General features: G+C 40.9%; 1 protein-coding gene and 1 long non-coding RNA gene across 3 annotated transcripts in view; both read left to right on the forward strand.

Annotated features, from left to right (window-relative positions):
- LOC146513128 (uncharacterized) overlaps nucleotides 1-26,013 on the forward strand; it is a 57,832-nt gene that overhangs the window by 17,714 nt on the left and 14,105 nt on the right. The gene's annotated exons all lie outside the window — the stretch shown is intronic.
- tnfrsf13b (TNF receptor superfamily member 13B) lies at nucleotides 18,794-25,575 on the forward strand. Of its 2 annotated transcripts, none has more exons than XM_085171587.1 (5): nucleotides 18,794-19,074; nucleotides 20,666-20,706; nucleotides 21,047-21,163; nucleotides 21,358-21,609; nucleotides 21,685-25,575. In XM_085171587.1, the coding sequence occupies exons 2-5, from the start codon at nucleotides 20,685-20,687 to the stop codon at nucleotides 21,939-21,941; spliced, it is 648 nt and encodes a 215-aa protein (XP_085027713.1). In that variant the 5' UTR covers nucleotides 18,794-19,074; nucleotides 20,666-20,684; the 3' UTR covers nucleotides 21,942-25,575. The 2 variants fall into 2 exon arrangements, with proteins under 2 accessions (XP_085027713.1, XP_085027712.1); XM_085171586.1 differs by having other exon boundaries at nucleotides 18,801-19,074; nucleotides 20,666-20,796.

Here is a 26,013-nt window from a genome sequence, read left to right on the forward strand (position 1 = left end):
CTGCAAAACTAATCGAAAGAAGTCATTGGTTCGGCAGGTTTAAACGCCTGTATACATATTTAGTTAGATACTCTGTGTTCCAGAACATACAGAGCTGTCCAAAATGTCCAAAATTTAAACAGCAATGCCTCTGATTAGTTAAAGTTGGTGTTGTAATGGAAATGTTCAAACCCACGAACACTTAATGAGCATGAAACATAAGAAACCCTAACCCCAAACACACACAACACAAATTACAAAATTTATTCAAAAAGACTACAGTAATGTCAAGGATTAAATTCAGGAAGTTTGGAAGATATTCGCTGAGGAATGTAGTAGTTCCTTCACCATTCAAAGTATTTATATAAACAGATTTTCATGTTACAGTTCACCTGGTAGCTGCTCAGCTTGGGTCAAGGCTTCAAACATTTTATATGAAGATTTTCTGGAGGAATTCCCTTCTGGAACTAGAGCCCTTGGAAAAGTAGGCGCTCACTGATGCTGACATCCTGACAATTATATTATACAGATATTTAGCGAGTGTGTTAACCTTTTAAAATTGTGCTTAGCATGTTAGCATGCTAGCTTTCCTTGAATTTGCAACTCAGTCAGAAACATTAGCAAGCTAACATGTTAGCAAGGAGTAAAAATGTTAAATAAATATCTGCATAATAAACTGCTATCATTGTAAAGATGTTAGCATGCTAAAGTAAAGCCATGGAGCCACAAGGGCTACAGGATATGTTTAGCCTCTTTGATTTGGAAGTCTTCTTATATATTAGATAGTGTTTATATTGTCCATCATTACTAATTTTAACTTACCTACAGCAACTGGCTAGCAAAAACATGACCAATATAGATATAATTTATTCTGTATGAGCAAAATGGACTTCAGCAAAAAGACCTTCACAATAGCCTGAATTTAGAAACCCTTACCACGTCCACAGAAGACATCCCGTTCTGTTCTAGCTATCATGATTTTACTCACATCCACTTCCACAAGACACCTTCACCACACCTGGTTACCAGACTATTTGTCAAAGCCTCTACAGCAGCAACAAGATTGCTGGGTACACGCTCCACTGTCAGATTGAGTTGGTTCCAGTATATCAGTCAGGCCGGAAGCTCGCAATCAATGCAATCAAAAGAGATGAGGTAGAAGAGGCTACTCCTAATAATATTAATGTGAGGCTCTGCACACACAGAGAGGCAAGTCCCAGTTTGTAGCAGGCAACACACCCAGTAATTTGTCGTGGCATTCTGTCTGTGTTGTCATTGCTGCAGGTAGTATTTCCAGCAGGGTCAGTCGCACCTTCAGTAACAGGTCAGAACAGGATTACAGAGATACCCTATGAATCATGTTTATGGAAGTTTGTAAGCATGCTGTGATTTAATGTGCTTTAGCCCTGTTTCATACTCTGTCACACAGACATCCTTGTACCATAGTCTGAAAAATACATGAAATGACGATGGCGACCGGACTGTGTATGTAACAGCAATCAAAGAGTGAACAGTAAACAGGAACCGTAATGAAACATGCAGTATATTTTAGTATGTTTTCCTTTTTCTGCTTTACTAAATAACATGTGCACCGCGGTGAAAAAACTCTTTTCAGATCCTCACCCACTGCAGTTAAGGCATTTAGTGTCTTCAAGCCTGCAGTGTGAGAACTGATCTCCCATCATCCAGAGTTAATTACTTGAACTCTCTGTGTTTTTCTATCGGTTTCTTTCTCAGTCTTTCAGTCACATTCACGGCTGGTGGAGTGAAATGTGAGCTGACGCACTTTTTACACCCACCTAAAGTGAACGACGAAATGTACTGAACCATACTGAAGAAAACACACAAAACACCGTTTCCACCGGCTACTCGGACACGCTAAATGTACTTACGGGACCATCGTGGTGTTTAATAGATGTTGATGAAGATAGTTTGTGCCAAAGCCAGTGTAAATGTAGCGCTCAAAGGAGAGCCGGAGGAATGAGACGCTGTTTGTAGTAGCTGCTTTCTTTGTCATTTTGTGAAGTCAAGACCTGAAATTAGGTCATTTTATTCGCAAAAAAATGTAAAAATGAATAAATAAATTGGCGGGTATCTTGGCTAGTTACTTGCTGGGGATGATTCAGCACCTAATGTGAAAAGGGCATCATGCCCATCACTGTATAGTGTACAGACGAGAGGCAGAAGCAGAGGCATGGGAGACCTCTGGCTTCTTGTATGCCGTTTCTTTCCTTGGAAACATTCGTTAATTTGCGAAGGGCTAATAGTGCATTCCTGACGATGCACCTTTCGTTATAAACATTGAGTATGTATCTTCTGTTTGTTCCTGCATGGGGATGGTGGCTTAATATTCCACTTTTTGCATCACAGTACCAACCAAAACCAGTGTTACACACTTTACTGGGTGATGCTATTTTCGTTTTTGGTAATACACAGAAAGAAAATGCATAAACATGCACCCTAGTCTCATAATAGGCCATAATTTTCTGTCATTTTAGGTTAAAATCAGGAGAGTCTGAGTGAATATCACACTATAATCCTGACTACACCAACTGGTAATAGACTGCTTGATACCGGCCATGTGCAGACGTGATTATGTACATTTCTGTGCTGTTACTTTTATCGATGTGCCTTGAACCCAATCATGTAAAGACATCAGTGTACAAGAAAACTTCATTCTCACCCTTACTCCCCAGACACCAACCAACCAAAGGCCTTTGTACTCTAGATGTTGGTAACTAAAACATAACAGAGATGTAGTGCATATTACTTTTACTGCTATCTCCCCAGCGTACAAAGCTTCTGTTTGTGTGCTTTAATGTCAAAGGCTGATGTTTATTTGTGACTCTGTTGTTGCATACTGTAGAATATAACGTGATCAATGATTGTATTGGACAGGTCAGTGTCCTTGTCTCTGCAATTAAAATGCGGGCCATGGTTAAAGTGGTGTGTTTGTGAGTTACTGAATGCACGTTTGGCTGTGAGTATGTGTTAGTGTGGACTACTGCCTAGCTATTAAGTTCCTGGAAATGCAACTTGAAGGGCCTTCCACTGGAATGCATAACTTGGAGGGACTCCAAGTTTTCCCTTGATCTTTGAACACATCACGCAGAATACACAGTGTTACAGTCGATACTCGGTGGAACTTGGTGAACGCCAACAACCCTCAAGTGGAGGAACTCCCAAACACAAAACCACTTATCTCTTACATTTTTGTTCAGTTACAGCTTGACTCCTTCAGAGAAAACAGAGAGAGAGAGGACACGTGAGGTTATTTATCTCACACAATTCACATGAATTAAAAGGGATGTGTCAGGGAGAGTAGCAGCTACCCCAGAGCAACCTAAGCCTCCCTAATATCATGACATTCCTGTTGTCTGGGGGAGATGTCTGATTCCAACCGTATTGAGATTTCCATAATCATTTACTCAGCATTTACTGTAAGTGCTGTTATAAACTGTAAAACATGAGCTGTATTTCTAAAAAGATAAACATTTAAAGCACTAAACCATTGATTTGAGAATAAAAAATGCATTTGTGATATAACATTTAAGCATTGATTTTAGTGCATTTCAGAGATAGTGTTTTGATATGTATTTGTCTGACTATTACATTTATGAATCCTCTTTTATGTTTTTGAACTTAGTGTTTGTGCAAATAAGCACTACCAGGATCTCTGTAACATGTTAAGCTAATTAGCGTCCTCATAGCTTCTCGTTGCTTCTTTCAGGAGTCGCCACAGCGGATTACCTGCATCCATCTCACCCCATCCTTAGCGTCGTCTTCTGCGATAGTAGTCATGGTAAATAAGCCTTCCTAAATGTTAGTAAGTTAATGTCGCAATGTGAGCTTAAAATTGACAGATAACCATGACTTGCAAGGGCTGGGTCATGTGACAGATGACGGCACGATGCATTTTTTAATCTTTGAAGTTTCTTTCACAGCTCAGATCCGCGCTGTCACTCCCATCTCTAATCTGGCCAACATTCCAACATTTGTCGCAGTTGTTTACATCATCTGCTTCCAGCGACAGCAACTTGTAGGAGATCTGGGGTGGGTAAACCCTGCCATCTGAATGGAAACGTGTACACAGACCGACACATTCGCGGGACCATAAATCCTGCTTCCGTCACACAAGCCTAGAGACCAGTTGGCGATTTCCGAACACTTAGGCAAAATAAAGGATTCATTGACCACTTGGCAGTATGTTCCTGCAAGTCCTGGCTGTCACCGAGTAAAGTCACTCAACAAAAAACATTTCCGTTGCTAGCAGATTGCTGTCATCAATCTAGTTTGTATGGAAGACACCGACTTGTTCACAAATACTAATTGCCCACCAAGTCAAACTTGAAAAATGGTGACACAAATCGGAAACTGAGATTTTTTCTTTTTACCGAAAGTAAAAAAAAAGTGCCTAATCACAAACAACAACGAGTTCACCAACGAACAGTCTCAACTGTAGCACATTCTTCACATTTTCACTACAAAATGGCAAGTAGTTGGTAAATGTGTACACAGACAAGTCAGCGTTTTTCATACAATCAGTTAAATGCAGCTTTTAGGTAGCACTATAAACCTGTTGGCAACAGTTTCATGCAGGAACAGGAGCAACCCCCCCCCGCCCCCCCAACAATATCTCTTCAACCCATTAGGTATTGCACATTTTCCCCCAGTGACCAGTCATTATCAAGGGTCACTGACTGCTCTCTAGGCCACCATGGCTGGTTCTTTACTGATTTCACAGCGACCACTCACACCATTTTTCTCTAGCGATTGAGCGATGGTAGCAATGTTGCCATGGTGTCGCTGACAGGTCCCTGTTCGACCTGAGGTCCATGTTAACCTTAGAGCTTTTATTTGGTTTAAATCTTCTAGCTAACGCAAGGAAAAAAATATTGTAGTAAAATTGCATAAGTCATTTAAAACAAAACATGACAAAAAACAGCCATGAAAATAGATTTTTACATTTCTATTATTTAGACAATTGTGTGGTCTAATTTGTCTACTTCTATTTTATAAAAAAATGTGTGTAGATTAAACAACAAGTCCTATTGTCAAACTACCTGTGAGGGACCTGCCTGAGCTATTCAACCTGAGCTCTGGCAAAATAAGAACTTCTGCAATCCACACATCAGGTGCTACGTTTTTAACATTTTAGCTGTCTTTACCTTACAATAGGAATTTCCTTGAGGTCACTTTTGTGCCACTATATAAATCAAACCAAATTCTACTGAACATCAGATAAGTTGCTGAGTAAGTACTGTCAAAGGAAAGGTGGAGGTAAGAGGGAAAAATAAAAGAAATGTATGCTGAAACACTAACACAAAAATACTAGCTATGTAATTTACCGTTTAAGCTTATTTGCATTGTCAGGGCTTATTCAGTTTCAGTTATAGTGTGTAAAACAGCTGATACTTAGCTGAACTGAATATATAGATTTTTCGTTGCATTTGTGTAAAATTTGCATCTCATTGTCTGTCTGTAAGCCATAGGCTAATTGTTTTATGTGGCCTGACAGGCTCATTAGTCCTTCTTTTCAGCAGGGAAAATAAATGTATTTCAAAATGAACTAAGTGATTGTGTAATGAATCTTTCTGGACTGCTTTTCCAGAGTTATTGACTCTTCTATTCTCTTTCACCTTTATTTAGAATGTTGTTTATTTGCCAAAAAAGAGGGAAAACACATAGTGGACATCCAGGAATATAATTACAGGAACTCTTGGGTTTGTGTGAGCAGAGTGGATGGAGTCCAGTTCCTGGCTTCACGCATTGTTTCAGTCTGCCCCTGGCTAGACTGCTAAAAATAATGTAATGTAACTGTTTGCTAATCTTTTCTGAACTCGACATTTATTCCATTCCACACTTCACGTGTGCATATTCACATTAGCAGTTGGTCAGTACTAGTGCTGTTAGTGTGCCTCTTTTTTAAAGGGAAATTTGGGTGTTGCTCTCTATAAGACTTTAAAATCCTCTGATTCCAGTTATGAATCATAAAGTTGGTCTTTTTTGTGTGTTCGGGGGGAGGTTTTGTGACATGAGAGTAACATTTGAAACAGCTTATGTGAAAAGATTTCTTATTGTTCTAAAGGAGATCAAATGAACAGGGCTACTCCTGATAGAAAAATCCTACTACTTCCTGTTAACATATAAACAAGTTGAATATACATAGACTTCAGAATAGTTCTCCAGGCTTCTTGAAGGACATCTCCGCTGCTTTTTGTTCACTTCTTTGTCAAAATAATGCAGCACTGCTTCAGTAAAGTTCAGGTCACGGCTCTGGGGGGGCCAATCCATGACTGATAGTATTCCATTGTTTCTATCCAGGTATGCATTTACTGTATTGACAGGATAAGGAAATAGTGTCCAATTTTATGCGTTCCAGATGGTATTACAGGAAAACCAAAAGCCAAATATAATAATTCCATCACTTTTGACAAGATCCCCAACACCACTGACTGAAATTCAACCCAAAACTGACCAAAAGAAAATTTATAAGACCTTAAAAGCCTAGAGAACTATTGTTCAAGGTCAAAATTGCAAAAAAAACCCCAACAAAAAACCAAAACCCCAAACAAACTACAAGAACATAATTGCAATTAGGAAGCTTGAGTTACAGCTTCTCATTTATTATTTCATATTAGGTTTATTGTGACAAGGTCAAAATGTGTGTTTTATTTATTTTCATGTGGGGTTATGAGGACATTCCCTGGCAAGAAGAAACAGTCGAAGCTCAATCTATTACCTTCCACACACCAGTGAGCCTACGTGCAACACCATTCCCTCATATCACTTCTCATTTTCTCTGCAGCCTGAGTCGCCTCCGAATGACTCACGACTCGGAACGCCGTGCCAGGCTGCGCTGCAGTTCCACTCCGAAAAACAAGTAATGTATTCTATAATGAATGTCGTGCTCGGGGGTGTTTTATTGTGGTGGCGGCAGGTGAGAGGATGGAAATGAGGATTAAATGCTCAGAGTAGAGGGAGATTTTTCATGTCCATATCTCGTCAGCTGAAGCTTTATGAGAATTAGGTTTGAATGCCAATCTAAAAAATGTCAGTGAGCGCTGACCATGCTTCCCTGGGTTTATTATTATAGGTCAGCACTGTGCCAAAGCTTCAGAGGGGTATAATTGCGCCTCTCTGACCTTTTCGATAACCAGACGGAAAAATGACCGATCAAACCATTCCTTGTACGTCTTTTGAAAAGTTCTGTTGCATAATGTGAATTTAAAGTAGGCCGAGATGCAATCAGCATAAGAAACGCCACAAAATTAGGTACTGACGAAATAAATGGAAATTTGGTGGGTTTCTGTGATAAATTAAATTGTGATGTAAAATCACAAAGCGCAGGTTTTATATCACAAGTTTTCACACACCAAAAGTGCTGTGTTATTCTCTTCTGCCAAATTTAACTTCACCAAGATTCAGCTGTCGTGACTGCATTCATTCTCCATAAAAGGACTCTTAAAAGAAGCTTTTACATGATTAATCACTGTGTTAAGGTTTGTTGTTTACATAGTGAAGAGTCAAAGAACACTATGGCCCTAGTTTCCCCTGCAGTTTGCCATATCAACCATTCAAGAGCCAACTTTCAGCGTAGTTTTGATCATACTCACAAACAAGCATTTTACATAATTCATGCATAAATTATTTTATGCAGAATGCTGTCAAAGGCTCCTGCAGCGTACTATGATATATTCAACGCCACGGTGCATGAGTTTAAGAGGTGGGCACACACAAAATCAGCATAAAACAAAGAAATATTATTCGGTACGCTGTGATAACAGACATGCAGTTTTACTCATTCCACCTCACTATTAAAACCTCAACATCACATATTTGTCATGTTAGCAATAGATAGAATTACCGTTAGATTTTGTGTTTTCAAGTTATGTGTCTGTCCAATTTTTCAGATTAATAAGTCCAATAGTAAGTCTTATTTTCCATTTGTTCCTTTCTTTTTCGTCTCCCTTAACTCTGAGAGGAAGCATTTAATGGCCAAAAGTGTTATTGCATTTACCAGCTAACTGTTAGCTTTAATTAATTGGGGTGGCTGTAGCTCAGGTGGCAGAGCAGAAAACCAGAAGGTCGGTGGTTCGATCCCAGGCTGGTCCAGTCTTCATGCCAAATATCCGCTCTCCAATGCATCCATCGGAGAGCGGTATAAATGTTAGATACTTAGCACTTAAGCTTAGAAGTGTGATTGGGTGAACGAATTAGCTGTATAAAGCGCTTTGAGTGCTCGGACAGAGTAGAAAAGCGCTATTTACGCTAATTTTGTTGTAGGTAGTTTACAGTGATGACACCACAAGAGCAGAGAGAGGGGAAAAAGAAGCTAAAGATACTAAAACCAACAGAAAAATAGACACAAATGGCATTTGACAATTTCCTGTCACTACATGCGACCGGTCATGTACACTGCACTGCACTGCAGTGTCATTTTGTGGTGATCTGGCAGCATTCCTCCTCTCTTTTCTTGCACAAAGGAGCAGACACTGGTCCATTTCCCTGGTTGATGCCCTGTCCAACTCTCCTTGTATAATGGCCCATCTCCTCGAAACGTATGAGACTGTGCTGGGAGACGCAGCAAACAGTGTTGTGGCAGTACGCTGTGCCACCCTGGAGGAGTTGAACTACCTGTGCCAACTTGAATGGGTGACAAGTGACAAGGAGATCAGTCAGGAAGGATAAGGTCTGACAATGGCTGATGGCACATTAATGTTTAATGAAGTTTAAGTGACTTTGTTTGTTACGCAGTCATGAACGATTCCTCCCTTTTTTTCATTTACTTTCATTTTTTTATTAATTACAGTGTCAGTGACTTACATTGGGCTGCACTTCAATAGTTTTTACCCTTTTTTTTACCCTGGGAGTTTTAAAAACAGTACCACATGACCCTTCAACCACTGAGGTAAAAGGGTGATGTGGTGTTGTCACCTTGCCGGACAGCGTGAATACCCAACTGTGTGAATGCATTCATTTTACATATTCAAATTCATACCAAAGGTGCATCCACTATGATTTTCAGATGAGTTTGAATTTCAGAGACCTTGAACTTTGACCTTGTCCTTAAGGTCAGAGGTCAAGTTTTCTGAAAATCTTCTGAATGCGATAAATTTAAAGTTTTTCTACCTTGGTTGGTTTTTTTTTTTTTTATAGCTTTTTTTCTCCCACTTCTGTTGTGTTTTGTATGGTTTTCACAGTGTGTTTGACCTTTCAAAGACACCGTAGAAAATAGTGCAAATACAACATGTCAGTTCATTATAACAGCCTCTGCAGGAAGAATGCATGAAAAGAGAAACATAGTTGCATTTTAACCATCTAGTATTCATAACAGCACTTGGTTGTAAATACAGTAATTTTCACCTGCATAAACAAAGCAAAGGATGATGTCTGGGTTTTCCATTATTCTGTAATGAACATTGTGTTTCCCAGCATGGGTAAAGTGAAAACAGATGCTACACCGACACTGAAGAAAGTAAATGTGAGAGTGCAACTGCGCAACGCTGTCTATTTGATCTAGCAAAGACGCCCCTCTTGGGTGTTCGGTGGTCCAAGAGGCATTTCAGGGGAGCTCTGCTCGACATATGAGCTCTCATCCTTTGATCACATATCTTCATACACCTGTCAATACTATCTTCATCACATACTGAGCCTACTTTCATCCTCTTCAAACCTTTGCCTGAGTAGAGTTTCAACACCTTCATAAGAGGATTACAACTGATGAACAAAGTGTTAGCAATAGATAGAATTACCATTAGATTTGAGTGGCATGAAGAAAGAAAAAAGATGGTGCGTGTAAGCCACTGCAATCCATGTTGAACAGAACATAGACCAGGCTGTTACTGTCGAACGTGCACAGAGATTATCCTTTCATTTACTGTAGCGTGACTCCATCTGCTGGTCAGAGTCTGCTGCTTTTTGTGTCCCCTATAAAATGCCAAACATCCCAGTGGTTTATGGTAAATGGACTGGTTCTTATATAGCGCTTTTCTACTCATCTGAGCACTCAAAGCGCTTTACACAACTTGTGCATTCACCCATTCACACCCATTCGCACAAGCACATCTCTCTAAGTGCTTTATATCTAACATTCACACACATTCATACTCCGATGGATGCATCGGAGAGCAATTTGGGGTTAGTATCTTGCCCAAGGATATTTGGCATGCAGACTAGGCGAAGCCAGGAATCGAACCACCAACCTTCCGATCAGTAGATGACCTGCTCTACCACCTGAGCTACAGTCACCCCTGTTTATGGGAACAAAGATGTTTTTGCAGGCTTTATTTATCTTTCTTCTTCATCATGCCCACCAAAATATTACACCACCATGCTTTCGCAGGAGCAACAACTTGACATTTTCTATCATTTTCAACAGTGAAAAGCAGTCAAATCAAGTGAATATCTAATATGGTAACACTCTATGTAGAACTAAACTCACTCTTCTTGCTACCCTGCTCTTCTAAATGTTGTGCATGAAATATTTCAGCAAATCAGACCAAGGCTGATTTAGTCCTGTTTTGGACTATTTTTCATTGTTTTCAGTTTTAATCATGTGAGCTGGCTTCCTTTTCCCTTTGCAGAATTTGACTACCCACCTGCAGCGAATCTATTCTGGGTGACTTCAGGTTTCTGCCAGGGGTTATTTGGTTAAAGGTGTGATCCACAATGCACAGCAACCTCCTTTTTCTTTCTCAGAGTTCGCACCAGTTGTTCGCCATATGCGGCACGCTTTTCGCAACAATACAAACCTCCAACAACAAACTGCTCTTTATGAAATCTCCTCTCGCCTGCTGTGAGTCTTTTTATCAAAACAAATGCATGTATTTAAATCCATAAATCATTTTGGCTTTATTCATGGATACTAATAAATCCTTTACCTTCACATACCGAGTGCTCATATTAGACATGGCTCGAGTTTCAGATAATGTCACTGCTGTATCCTCAGGTAATACCATACTAGCCAAAAACACGTAGCTTCATAGTTCTCTAAATGAGGAGTGTCACATTCAGTTTCGCAGTGGGCCACACTGGGAAAGTACAGTGCAGTAATTTCCCAGTGTGGGCCAGTTACTTTTTTACGCAGGTTCAGGTAAGCTTGGATAACCTTTCCCATAATAAATGACATCATCATATAAAAACTGCATTTTGTATTTACCGAGGTTATCTTTGTCTATTATTAAAATTTGTTTGATGATCTGTAACATTTAAGAATGACAATATATATAAAATTTTAAAAAATTAAATCTGAAATCAGGAACTTTTTCATGGCTCTACAGATTCACACCCAGGACATATATGGCAAAGCATGCTTTCATTTAATGAAAACCTACACTTAAAACTATTCTTGAAGCAATAATATATCAAAGCATAAAACAAAGTCAGTACACATCAATGATCTCAATCTGCCCAGCTAGGAAGCATAAACCATGGTGAACACATTACATAAGCCTTTTTTGGACAGTCTGGTCAGAAATACACACATAGGTATCCCACTGGAGGTCATCCTGTAGGGCTCTGATAACACTCCTCCTGGTCCTGCTGCTGGGTTGATGCCTTTCTACAGCCTGTCCAAATATGCTCATATAACCACCCGTCTGCTGGTATCTCATCCACACTGTGCTTGAAGTTACTTCTGGTCGTAGTATGTATGGGTGTCCCCTCCTGGAGGAGTTGGGCTACCTGTGCAATGCCTTGTATGCACCATCACGTGCTGCCAGCTGTGACAGGAACTAAGAGAAAGCTGAAAAATCAGATAGGAGGGGCAATGGTATGTGGCCACCACCTGCAAAACTATTTCCTTTCTTGGAGGTTGGTCTTATTGTTGCCTCCCTGTTGCACCTGTTGCCCCTTTGACTTGCACCAAATCAGCTGAAATGCCTTCACAGTGGATTATTATGATATGTTTAATAATGTGTTATACTACGATGATTGAGGGTTCTCTTAATGTTTTTATGTGGCAGCTTAGTCGAAGCAAAAAGAACAAATATTCAATCTTGTTAACCATCTATTTAACAAGATGACCACATAATGGTAAATGTCAGAATAACTATAATGTAAAACATGGCTAATGGTGTTATTTGCATGTAGTATACATGCTGCATACAAGAATCTACAAATTCAATTAACTTTGAACTTTCTTCAGTATAGCAACACAAATTCTCTTCTTTGGGCCTTTCTTTACAATGAGTATTTCTTGGCAATCTTAGCTCTGTAGAGTTTAATGTTGAAGGGACCTATTCGCACGATCAGCCAGTAGTATCAAATGACATTCTCAGAGGACATTAAAAGCTGTGTGTGCACGTGCACGTGTCCATAAACAGTGAAAAGGTGAAAACTCCAAAACCTAATTCAGCTCTGTGACTTCCCCTCCTGACGACGCTCTCCGCTCCTGTCTCCTGGTGACACAAAAACACGCAGCTCAGCAGGACACCCACAGTAGCAATGTTGTTTACAAACACTGATCAACGGAGGTACTTTACAGGTTTGACGCAGTATAATCCTGCGCTGACTGGAGCTCTGCCACCTTCTTAAATAGCACACTCTTGATAAGGCCCCATAACAGTTCCACAAACCATGATTTCCATGGTGGTGACAGAACAGTTCAGGTGGCCCACCAAACCGGTGGCGATGCTGGCGAGATCTTTCCAGTGGCATGCCATGGGTCCAGCAGCGACAGTGAGACAGTTCTGAAGGTTGGCCCAGTGGGCGGCGACTGTGGCAAAACAGTTTAGGTGGCCTGCCACGGGCCTGGTGTTGGTAACATGGCAGCTCTGGTGGACGGCCGCAGATCCCTTGGCAGCAACTTAGCGGCTCAGGTGGCCGTCCGCAGGTCCAGTGGTGGCAGCGTTGCACAGCAGACGCTCCATGACGTGCAGATCATGCAGGCTGTGGCCCGGGCAACTTGGTGGATGGCTGGCATGCATGGCCAGATGAGGCAGGACCAGTTGGCTTGATATCCTGAGGCGCAGCAGACGGCCCACACCCCCCCGGCGTGCTGTCCTCCAGCTTGGGCTGAGCGGGTCCCCCAGGCGAACTGACCTCCAGCTCGGGCTGAGCGGGTCCCCCAGGCGGGGCGGCAGCTGCAGATGGTTGAGGCAATGGCGATGGTGGTGTGGCAGCCACAGGTGGTGGACATGATGGTGGCGAACCTGTCATGAGCATCTGTGATGATGGTGGTGTGGCAGCCTCAGGCAGTTGAACTGACGGTGGCGGCATGGTGGTGACAGGTGGCTGAAGAAATGGCTGAGTCACAGGCTGGGCAGCTGACTGAGCCATCTGCAGGGGTCCAGAGGTGACGAAAATCACAGACTCACTCTCTGGGGAAGCCCTGGGGAGAGTAACTGTCTTTTGGCTGAGTGACTGGGCGGAAAAGGGTTCTGACGCCGGGCTCCCTAATGCCGGGCTCTCTAACGCTGTCCATTCAGCAGCCATAAAAGCAGTCCCAAAGTTAACAGTAGGCGCTAGGCTAATAGTCTCTTGGCTCATAAGCTCAGATGGAGCGTAGTGGAAAAAAATCCATATTCTCAAAGACTGTGGAAGTGTCTTCCAAAAAACAAACAAACAGACTGAACAGGTCTGATAACTTTAGTCCCAGGCTCGGAATGAGCACCGGAAAAACAACTCTCATCCCTCCCTACACTAAGCACTGCCCTGGAATCAATAGACACAGTACAGGTAACGAAAAGGAGCCTGGGTTACTCATAACAGATTCACAGTTAGTAGCTACAGGGCCCACTGACAGTCTCTAGGCCCACTGACTCAGAGAAACCCACAGTGGACAGGTTAGCCAAAACCTCTCTCTCTCCACATTTAGCAGGCTTAGCATTGCCAGTGAGCGGGGAAGAAACAGTCCTTAGTTTCCTGTTCAAAGCAAGTAGAATTACAACTATGGCTGAGTAACTCTCTGCGGCGCCTTGCTCAGCTGGTCCAGAATCAGCTGATTCCTCTAAAGCCACAGGAGTGAGGTGAGTTGTGGTTTGACGATGGTACGGGCGCCGTCTCCTCCGGGAAGGTGGGGCCGCGTGTGTGGAAACTGTCCCCTCTTGATCATCTGCAGTTTGATCCCCTGTGACAGGATTTATTAAAACAACAGAGTCCGGTTTACTCACTGCAGTCACTAGAGCTGTCAGTCCTTTGTCTGCTGACTCAGCACACGCTGCAGGAGTGAGAGGAGATGTGGTGGGATGCTGATGGCGAGGGAGCCGTCTCCCCCAGAATGGAGGTTCCAACAAGTGAGCAGCAAGCGACAGTTTTTTAATGTCCAAAAAGCTCACAGAAAAGGTAGTGGATGACAGGAAGTTATCAAAAAATACTACCTCTACGTGTCTCTGGTGTTTGCTCGCAGTCTGGATTATGCTTCAGCAGTAATCCCAGAGCTGGGAGAACAACTCCTTCTCTGAGGCAACACTTGAGTCAGCTGGGTCCATTATGGCGGGATTATACTGTCACGGATTGCAATGGCAGACCGTGGAGTTGAGGTAAGAAGGACCCAAACGCTGGACTCTTATTGTGAAGGACAGTCGATTTATTCAAAACAACCAAAACCCTACATATGGAAAAATAAACATACAAAATACAAAAATACATGAGCCCTGGGTCCCTAGACCCACACCATGACAGTTTTCAGATGTTGCCTGCCTTTTGTTCCATTCACTGTCCATTTGATCCCAGACTGCTTCAATAATGTTGAAGTCCGGGCTCTGGTGAGGCTTGTCCATGACTAATAGTGTGTAATGTGTGTTTCTCTATCTGGCCAGTATGTTTGGGATCATTGACATGTTCCACAGGGTTCCTCACCAGGACCAGCTCTGTTGATATTATACATGCTTCCTTTAGGTACTATCATTCAAAGCCATAGCATAAAGTTTCATTGCTATGCAGATGATGCCCAGCTCTATCCATTAAGCCAGATGTCATTGGGGTTTTCTCTGTATAAAAACAACATTAAGCACCTTATGGTAAATTGTGATTTGGCATTGTGTAATTAAAACTGAAAAGAAACTGAACTGAATTGTCATGGTGAAGAGTGAAACTATAGCCAATCAGAGACTTTCATCATATTGTGTGGTGGAGCGGAATCGAACTATAATTTTCTGTGTTCATAATTCCATGAAACAATGTAACCATGAAACTTTCTGCTGTGTATCTTTCCTGACTTCCATCCTTGAAGCTGATTTTAGCTACAAGTTTCAAATTTGGACTCATCTCTCCAACAGACCTGTTGCCACTGATTTTCAGTTCAAATCTTGTGTATTTTGGCACACCTGAGGCTTTCCCCTCTGTTTCTCTTCCTTAAGAAGCCCCCCCTCTATTAAGAGGTTTTGGTGAACTGCAGATAGATCAGCTGAAGAGTCCATCTCTATGGTCCTGTCAGGTGTTTGTTGGATTTTTGTTTCCTTTTTGACATGACATGACTTTCAGATACTTCAGCTCATCTACTGTAAATCACTTATATGGGACGTTTTTGGCTAATAGCTCTATGGGAACCACCTTGGTGATGCAAAAATATTTCCTGTCAAACTATTTCTTCTTTTTTTGTTGTTTTTTGTTAGTTTTGTTTTGATTTTGATTAAATCTTTGACATTTTCTCTCCATTATTTTGCATTTAACACTTTGGTGCAGATTAGATCAAATCTGATGACCAATCTTTTGCTTTCACTGTGAGTCAACATGGAGCCGAGTCATCCATGTGCAGCTCTTCCTCAAATTCTGCTTCTTTTTTTCTCACACGGTGACTTGCATTTAGGTGTTTTACATACAGATGTAGCCAAAGTGGAAGTTGATTATTTACGGCTCACTTGCTCAAGCATGCTCCTGTAGTTTGAATCCCAGTGATGAATTTGTTTGTTAATATGCATTTTTAATGGCCGTGTTTCCTCTTTTGTTTATGTAGCCATTGATTGGCTTTGTTTTGTCAGTCTTTCTTAACAAACACCTTGTTCCACTAGTGTGCAGAGGTCCTGCCTGGTGCCTTTTGAAAACCAGGCCACTTTTTGAAGGCCTTTGAGAATTATTTTGACTAACAGAAGCTGTGATATATTTCATTGGATGAAAAACTGCATTTGCAAATCATTAGAGGTTTCCTGCACTAGCCCTTCCCGTCACCACTGACATTACTGGTTCTAACTAAAGGCCCAGCAGATTTATGTGGTTGTGGCTCGAGCAGCGAAGCAGTAGAGCACCTACTAATTAAAAGGTTGGTGGTTTAATCCCTAGCTGCTTCAGTTTACATGCTAAAGTACTCTTGGGCAAGGAACTGAACCCCAAATTATTCTCCAAGGCGTTTATTAGTGAACGTTAGAAAACACTTAGATATAGCAGGGGTGAGGAATGCTTGTGTCTGACTGGATGAATGAGACATGTTGTATAAAGCACTCTGAGTGCTTTATACACTCTTTTTCTGGTAGAACTGTGCAGGACTGGCTCTAGATTGTTGGATTTTTCTGCTACAGAACCTCAGGGTCAGAGACTGAGTCAGTTTCTCAGGCTTTGATGAGTGGGAAGCCAGTGTGGTACCGTGACCCTGTAAGTGCAATAAGCACTCCTACGGGCTGATGGCGTTCAAAGTTGTGGTTGTCATTTCTTGACTTTATTTATTTGATAGATGACCATGATATACAGCAGCGCCGCCCATAGATGAAGGTCCTGGGTTTCACTGTGTGGCGTTTGAATGTTCTCCCTGTCCCTGTGGGGGGTTTCTCTGGGTGCTCTGACTTCCTCCCACAGATCAAACACATGCATGTTAGGCTGATTCTAAATCAGCAGTAGATGTGAATGTGAGTGTGAAGGCTTGTTTGTCTCTCTGCGTGGTCTGACCAGGGGTGCACACTGGGATAAGCTCCTGCACCTGCAGTTGTTTTATCGGGGAGGGGGAACAGTGGACTCTTTGTATTACTAACAGTGTCAGAAAGCAGAACTAAATGAGAGTGCTTTAAAACAAAACTAACACCTTTTAATGACATCTCGCCACATAATTTCCGTTATCTTCTTACAGCTGCTTAGCAGATCCTCCCTGAAAATCTCAGACTCATATCTGAAACCTTTTATTCCAGATCTCCCTCGGGGTTTGGGAGATTAATCAAACTGACATTTTAGTTCCACACTCGTCCAAGTCGCCCTCTTTACTAATCTCAGTTTCAATCTAATGCCAGCAGTGACTTTTTAATAGTATATTGCAAGCACACTTTTTTTGAGGGGATCTCAAATCACAAAAAGGACCTTTCAGTGACAAAGGAGCTGAGATAAAGCCGTGCAGGGCTTGAGAGGTTTAAATCTCCATGTCAAAGGCACGTTTTTACCAAGATCAGGTGTTCTCGCTTTGCTTAAAAATAGTTCATTGTATTCGGTCTCAGTTTTAGACAGACACAAATCTTTGTACGCAAATCCTTGTTCATATGAGAACTGAAGCAGAGATAAGACACTGCAGTCATGGTTTGTGCTCAGCGTAGTGTAAAACACATGGTGTGGAACTGCCCGGCAGTTTCACACTGATGTCGAGAAAGTTTACTCACATCTTCCCAACAAGTGTCAGGCACGCTCAGCAGTGCATTAATATCTGTCAACACTGAGTCACTGTAGGAGCTCCGTGTGCGAAGACTGGAACATGGAGCTGCACAAAAGTTTTTTTAGTATGATTAAATTGGCACATTTTTCTAGTTTAACAAAGTAAAACACTCTGATCTGTAGTAGCAGCATTTTAGCATTTTGCACAATGATCTAAAAACACACTAAAGGCCTAAAAGGCAAACTTTGCTGATATTCTAGTTCGAGGTGCGAGAATTGTAAAGACTCCAATCTGGCCCACTGGATGTTTTTATAAAATGTGAGTTAGGGCATAAATTTTGTATTTTTAATTGTATTTTCTTTCTAAGTTTTACAGCTTTTCCTACTGATGAAGACCTCTCCATGATCATGGTCACATCAGTTTGTTTTTATTACAATATATCAACATGAGCCTGTTATGGTGTCGTTGGTGGGTGCTAACAATGAGGTCACATGCGTAGCCAGCCTAGAAACTCATGTCTCCCAAGGCCCAGTATGTCGTTGTCACTTCTGAAGACGATCCATAAAAAATTGTGTTGACTGATTTTCCCATTTAAACTCAACCTTGGTCCAATTTCCCCCCAAAATTAAATCAATTTTTTCCCACTACAATAGAAATGTAAAAACAGACATTTTCTGTGAATAAGCAAGAAATTTCTGTTTATAATTTTACACATTTACCTCTTGCAGATTAAGCCCAGAGAGTCGTGCTGACAGATTTCTTGCATTTACTACAGCAGTGTTTCTTTATCATATAAAAAAAACCATCCCCCTCCCCAAAAATTTATACATTTTGTCGAAATTGGACTTTTTTCTGATATTAATCTATCTCAGGGATTAAACGTGGCCAGGCCCACTTAAAATCAAACTGGAATAAATGTGGCGTCTCAGCTCTAGGCCATATATCTTTTCTTTTTTATTGAATGTTTTATATTCTTTAAAAAAAAAGATGTAGAGGGTATTTCATATTCTATGTAGTTCAAGTGTAATTAAGTGGACTAAAATAATAATGATGAGTTCTCCCAACAGCCTCTTAGCTCGCTCCAAACGTGATTCGACCCCTCTACAACCTTCAGACACTTTATTTACAGATTTAATTCTTCACGGCACAGATTCACCGAGGTGATGTTTTAGTCCATATTGCCATGACAGCATCACACAGCTGCACATCCATGATGTGAATCTCCTGCTGCACCACATCCCAAGTGTGCTCCGGTCAGGTGACTGTGGAGGTCACTAGAGTGCAGTGAACTGTCTCACACTTCCATGTGCCAGACACTCAGTACCAGACATCGTGTTTACTCTATGGGCTACACTCAGTCTCAAAATACAGTCCAAGGGAAAGTGACTACAATATATAGGCACTTTACTTATCTGACCTCACTGTGTGTGTGTGTGTTTAAGTGGGAGGATCCTCCTCATGCATAAGGGGAAGTCCCCAGTCAGGCATTAAGTGTATATTTAAATTAGCTTCCACGCTGAAATACAGGCCTGTGTCAGTCTCATCTTCAAATCAAGGATTCTCCCTCCGCGTCTTCATCTCGCTTGGTAAGTCATCTCTGCCAACATCATTAACAGCCTATAGCAGCGACTCAAGTAAGATAAATGTGCTTCGTTAGCATTTGAAACGCAGGTGAGAATCAAATCCATTTATCGAGTGCTGGTTAAGTTCCCATAGAGGACCTTCATAACAAACCAAGTGGCTCGTTGAGGCTTTTATAACGAGAAACAATGTTTTCTATCAGTTTGAACGCAGTTTACATCCTTCTGTAGATTCCAAACATCAAAACAATAAGAAACGCCCTCCATAAATAAGCACAGAAATGGCTAAGTGCATTTAAAAGGTACTCGGAATTCAGACGCTGGGGACTTTATATGTGTTTCTGAAAGTTAAAGAGAGAACATACTGTATAGGAATCCTGATTTAGACAGAGTGCTGCTCGCTGGGGTGTGACGGATATACTCGGGCATTAGTCTTAGCGCTCTATGTGAAAGCAGCGCAGGGCGGAGGAGGTGTAGAGATCTACATCTTTTTGCACTTGGATGACTCAGTGCTCACTGGAGCAAAGAAAAATATGCTTAAGAAGAAAGTACATGATTTCTAAAAGGATGCTGGTTGGAGCTATGCTAAGTTTTGCTCCAAAAACGTGTGGAAAACACAAAAAGAGGACAAAAGCTGAGATATTTCTCAGTAAAGCCTCGATTTCTAAAATAATACAGTTTCACTGGGTCAAGGATAGAGCTAGCAGTCTAATCCATAGGGGTGGGGGGAAAAATCGATACTGTGTAGTATCGTGATATTTTGTTTGCTAATAATGTATCGATACAGGGACAGCAGAAATCGATATTTTGTTACAAGAAACGTTTTTGTGGACTGGAACATGCTCTGACTTCAGAGCATGTTGATCCTTTTTCTGAGCAAGAATCCTGACATTCCTTCACTGTCCAAATGTGTTTAACTTTTTTTATGGCAGCAATAAACATGTTTTATTTTAATTAAGTTTAAAACTTTTTTATTTAAAGTAAAATTATATTTTGTTTTAATTTACTTTCAAGTTCTTCAGTTGCTGAATGGGCTGCATAGTTTTCATAAATTTCATAGTTCAGAATAGCTATAATTGTACCAGATGGTTGCATTCAGTTAAGTTGGACTAGACTGTAATACAAACCGTTCAGTTTGTCAACAATAAAACTGACTGAAATGAGAGAAAGACTGAGTGTGAGACTTTGATATTAGATAAAATGAATATTGATAAAGTTTACCTTTATGTACAGAATCTGAATATTGCAAAATATTTAAAAAAATTGCAATAATATCGTATCGTGCGTTAAGTATTGTGATAATATCGTATCAAGGGATGTATGCTGATTCCCACCTCTACTAATCCACACTGCATATATTACATATCACAGCTGCTTTGCTTTCATATATATAAATACCAGGATAACACGCACATAAAATAACCAACATAATTTACACATGTGTAGTTAGCCAATGCCACAGCTGCTCGTTTACAGCCACACATCTTTGTAAAGTTTCTTTATAAGTAAACTTTTCATAGAGATCAAGTCACAAAGACAGAAAGAAAATAATAAAATCATTTGTTTTGGTCCCTGTGTGTGTGTGTGTGTGTTTCAGTGTGAGGGTTATCAGGCCGATGGGTGGAGGCTGTGCTGAAGGTCAGTATCGGGATGCTTTGGTGGGGTGTATGGACTGTCTGGGGACATGTCAGAAATCACTTGTAATCAGCAGATGCAGAAGTTTCTGTGGTGAGAGCACACACATGCATTCACAGACACATGCAGGGGCATTTTTTAATGCAACTTTTCCAAGATTGCAACTTCAATCAGCGAATTAGAATTACACATAAACTTGAAGACATATAGATGTAACATGTATTTTTGATAATTGATTTATTCCTGAAGGTAATAGCAACAGCAGAGATACTCTTAAACACACACAGTTCAGTTTCTTACATGTCTTCTGCGTCTCCTCTCACGTTGTCTCCTTCTGCATCAGAGGCTGTAAATTGTAAGACTCAACCTGGCCACTACTACGATAAGCTGCTAAACAAATGTATAGAGTGTAAAGAGATCTGCGGCACACATCCTCCAGAATGCGCCCCACACTGCCAGAGTGAGTGCTGACCCCTCGGTGACCTTTGTCCTGACTGGGTTTTTCTGTGTTTTTAAACCTTAAAGAAGGAAGTATTGGAAAATATCCAAACTTTATCAAATTGTTCTGATTGACTAATATTGTTCAGAGCTTATATACCTGACATTTGAATCTAGAAGTATTCAGTCAAAAGATCTGTCCTCCTTCTTTCCTAGCTGGAGTTGTTGCAGGACCCTCCACACTGAAAGACTCTGATATCCTCATCTACTCCCTGCTGGCTGTGTGCCTGGCGCTGCTGTTTTCTAGCTTGTTTCTGGCCTTTGTAGCCTTTCTTAGAGGAGGCAAGGCCAAAACCTCTAACCCAGGATCCACACAGGGCAGTCAATCCAAGAAGAAGAAAGAGAGCAAGGCCAGGCTGGGACAGGAGACTGGTATTCCAGCTAGGCAACTCGGAAAAAGCTCCAAAGGTTAGTCTGGAATGAACCAAAAAACCACTGGAAACACTGAGCAGTTTAATGAGGGTCTGCCTTCTTCACTTATAGATATTCTAATGTCTCCGAGCTGCCCCGTTAACCTCGAGCCATCAGACGACTCCCTGCCAACAGAGACCTGCGTGTGTGTCCACTGCTTCCCCGACATGAACGTGCGAGGCCCGGCCCACAGCAGGACGATCAGAGACCCTCCTGTGCTCTACCAGCAAGCTGTCCTCCAAAGAGCCCAGACCCAAAGCGGAGGGGCTTGCTGGACGGAGCAGAGCTTCCGAACCTATGACATGAAGGAGGAGGCAGCAGTGGGATGAGTTTAGTGGTGCAAGTGAACTGGAGTTAATTACCGTGTGTCCGATCCATCAGAGAAGGTTGTCGATATACTGGATATTTTTGGGGGGTAAACCCCCCCCCAAAAAAACAAAACCAACAATAACAGCAAAAAAACCCCCAAAAAAACGAAATGCAAACACCATCACAATATGTGAGAAAGTATGTGACAAATCAGTCCGTCACTATAAATATAATATGGACATAGCGTCTAGGTTGAATTTACTGACCACCAGGGGGCGCAACCAAGCCCTCAGCCTTGACCTTAACTCTACTCTTTTAAGCACTTGTTTAACACTTTCCAGAAAATCCTATAGATCCATCACTCAGATCTTATGAAATCAAATATTAACTCAATTTCATGTAAATTCGGTGATTCTGAGAGCCAGAAAAGAGACCCAGAGTGTTATGACTGGTTAATGATCAGTCCCTCCCCCGATAATGTAGTCGCAAGGCACAAAGATGGAGAGGGTGAAAATTCCTAGCTTTATAACGACAGTTCACAAACTGTTTTTTGACCTCTCATTTCCTTCACTCATCATTTATACTGAAACCTTCACACTCACTTTTAATACAAAAACTGTAATTATATCTTTGCTGGAAAAATTGTCTGATTTTAAGGATTTTTATGAACTACATAAGTGTAAGTGTGTGTGTGTGTGTACAGGTATTAACATCTTTGTGGGGACCAAACATTGGATGTTTACTATACTTGTGGGGACCGACAGCCCTTGTGGGGACCGATCCCGGTCCCAACGAGTGTAAAGGCTTTTTTGAGACTCAAATTGTGGTTTTAGTGTCAGGGTTACAATTAGGTTATGGTTACGTTTAGGGTAAGGGTCAGGCATTCATTTTTGATGGTTAGGGTAAGTGGCTAGAGAAACCATTACGTCAATGAGATGTCCCCACAAGGATATAAATACACACGTGCGTGTGTGTTGAAATTTGTTGCCTTTAAATTTGTGTTTGTCTTTTTCCAGCATGTTTTAAACCTTCATAAGAAACCTTCATAAGTAAGCACATGAAACCAAATCAATTTTACCCAAAGTGCACTTTTTAAAGGGTCAAATGATATAACAAGTATGAAATTGATATGAAAGGTCTTATTATTATCTACATTTTGATAGTAGATAAGCCTTCTTATCTACTAGTCATCTTTATGCTGTAAAAAACAGCTGATTCTAAAGGGATCAGGTGGGAATGGGTTTTTTTTTCTATATGTATCGACCCAATTGGAAAAACCGGGAATTAAAGGGAAGTAACAGCATGATGTTCAGGTTTCCCTCGACTGAGGTGTGAAAATAACACACTTTAACATGAAATACAACATTATGCTTCACTTCATATTTCCACATATGAAACATGCTTAAAGGTTTTCTGTCATGTTGCTTTTGCTTAATGTCATTGTGAATGTGTAAATGTAAATCATCAGGCCGCATATTGCAATAGCTACAATGAATAAATATTGCCAGTAAAGCTTACAAGTGTGACTTTGTGACATCATGACTAGTTTTGAATATGACTGTGGATGTCAAGTGGCAACGTGAGTCAGCGTCCAAATTCAATTTTCAGTTTTTTTAAATTTTATTTATATGGTGCCAAATCGCAACAGTTGCCTCAAGGAACTTTCTATTGTAAAGTAAAGAACCTACAATAATACAAAGAAAACAGAGAAAACCCCATCAATAATTTGACCCCATGTGAGCAAGAGTTTTGGTGACAGTGGGAAGGAAAAACTCCCTTTTAGCAGGATGTAACCTCCAGCAGAACAAGGCTCAGGGAGGGGTGGTCTGCTGCAACCATTTACAACCAAAAATAAGAAAACCCCACATGCTGTGCAAGAGAGCCAGAGATGAATAATAATGTGGGTATGGGTAGTGTCATAACGGCTATACAGACTATGCCTCAAACTTCCTAAGTGAAGCGAGTGACTATATGTCTGTAACGCTGTGTCTCAATGCAGTGTTGTTCTGTTGCGCGGCAGAAAAGCACCCGCCTCGTCAGCATTTCAGAGGATTTACTCTGCTCTGGGTCTTCTAATAAGAATTTGAAGCGCTTGCTGTACACCGCTCCTGCGTCTGACTCTCACGGTGGTCCTGACTTGACTTTTGTGAAAAACGGATATGGAGCATATTTTTAGCAATGCAGAAAGAGACTTTGTGACTCTGCTTCCCCCCAGTGGGTTTGTTTGCAAAGTTTCATACTGTTCTGCTATAAATTGCTGTTACAGCCTTATACCAAAGGGTACAAATATAATCGACACTTTAAGATGTCAAGCAAGTGAAGGTCTCTTTAGCTTGTAAATGGCAGACGCAAACGAGCTATACCAACACGTTACATACCAACGATATGTGACAATTCATCTGTATGTTACGCATTCTGAGGCATGAGAGCAGGTTGGAATGAACCTATAAATGTAAGGTTATGGTTAAGGTTAGGTTAGGGCTGCAATAGAAAGTCACGAAGCGAATAAAAAGGGAAGTGCATTCGCTTCAATTAAGAACCTGGAGTGTTTCATAAGGATGCGGAAGGGTACCTTTCCTGTTACTATGACACGTCTCGAGCCGTGACAAATCGATGGTATGTTACTCGTCGGGAATGAGAACTCTTGATTTAATTTAGAAACATTAAAACAATGAGAGCCGGAAAAAGTATTTGTGATTTCATTGATGTGTTTATTTTGGGTTTTTTTTTTTTTTTACTTGTCAGTTATATTATTTGCTTTCTTTCTCCAAAAGAAAATATTTTGTTGGTTTTCTATTAACATTTTTTTAGACAATTGTATCACCTTCTTGATACCATTGCAACACCTTGATTCTTCGCTTTTTCAGCCATTCTGTCACTTCCGTGTTGCATGACCCAATTTGGACATAGCTTCATCTGTTTTCACAGATGAGCTAACGTTTAAACGTACAATTGACTCAGTGAATGCACAGTAGGGTCCTGTGGTTGCAAAGCTAGCCTAAATCATGACCACTTGCTTGACAGTAGGCATGAGGTGTTTGGGCTGATGTGGCCAAACACCTCCACTCTGGTCTTGTCTGTAAAAACCAGAGAATTCAAGAAATTTTCTTTGTTCTGACGTAACTTTGTAATTCTAGTGTGTGCTTCTATGTTCGTTATCAAGAAAAGAAAAAACCTTTTTAATCTATTCCTAGGTGTCACCATGAATCTTTTACAGTAGTTTTCAAACCCTTCAATCATCAACAGAACATTAAAATATAGCAACACAAACGCTAAAATAAACACATAAATATAATCTTACATAATTAGTGACAAAAAGCAACACACAAGGATTTTACAGATATAGATTCTTCTTTATTTGAGTGTCTTTCCATCGCCGTGTCCAGTTCTTGCAGCAGTTACATGTGTTTTTGTGGAATGACTGACTGGCTCAAGATATTTAATATTATTATTACCGTTCTTTTTTTTTTCTGATTATGACCCCGTGGCTGAATCCAGCAATATAGAAGAACAAATCAACTTTGAGGTTTCACCATTTTGTTTCTACATACAAACTGTACATATATACTTTTACACACGTCATCAACATGTGGGGAAAAAAAAAAAAAAAAAATCCTATCAAACTGTGATACCCAGCTCAGACGGCATGCTAAATGCAAGTACTGATTCAGTACATGAACATACGCTACATACGCACGCGCACGACACACGTGCATACAAACAGGACACATACACGCTCTTTTTTTGTCTCTTTACACTCAATAACACATTTTATATAAACGCACCTAAGCTGAGGGTTTTTTTAATGGATTTCTTTTGCTTCTTTTTTTAATCCTCCTCTTTCTCGAGCATAGTCACGTGCACACATTCACACACATATAAACACACTGAATTAGAGCAACATGCGGCCGACAGTTAACACTGCAGGACTGAGCCTGTGACCCACTGTACAGACTCTCCTCCTTTTTTGTTTACTTTCTTTCTTTTGCCATTTACCTGAAACAGCATCATTACAATGTTTCATTAATGTGGAGAACATGACTGAAATTTAAAAAAAAGAAGCAGCCTATAGCAGCAGTGTCATGAAAGTCA

This window comes from Neolamprologus multifasciatus, chromosome 8 (assembly GCF_963576455.1).
Source record: "Neolamprologus multifasciatus chromosome 8, fNeoMul1.2, whole genome shotgun sequence".
Lineage (NCBI taxonomy): Eukaryota > Metazoa > Chordata > Actinopteri > Cichliformes > Cichlidae > Neolamprologus > Neolamprologus multifasciatus.

Coding starts and splice junctions, on each gene's coding strand:
- tnfrsf13b (XM_085171586.1), top strand. CDS start 20,685: ATGGGTGGAGGCTGTGCTGAAGGTCAGTATCGGGATGCTTTGGTGGGG. Junction 20,797..21,046: donor CAGATGCAGAAGTTTCTGTG/GTGAGAGCACAC, acceptor CTTCTGCATCAG/AGGCTGTAAATTGTAAGACT. Junction 21,610..21,684: donor ACTCGGAAAAAGCTCCAAAG/GTTAGTCTGGAA, acceptor CTTCACTTATAG/ATATTCTAATGTCTCCGAGC.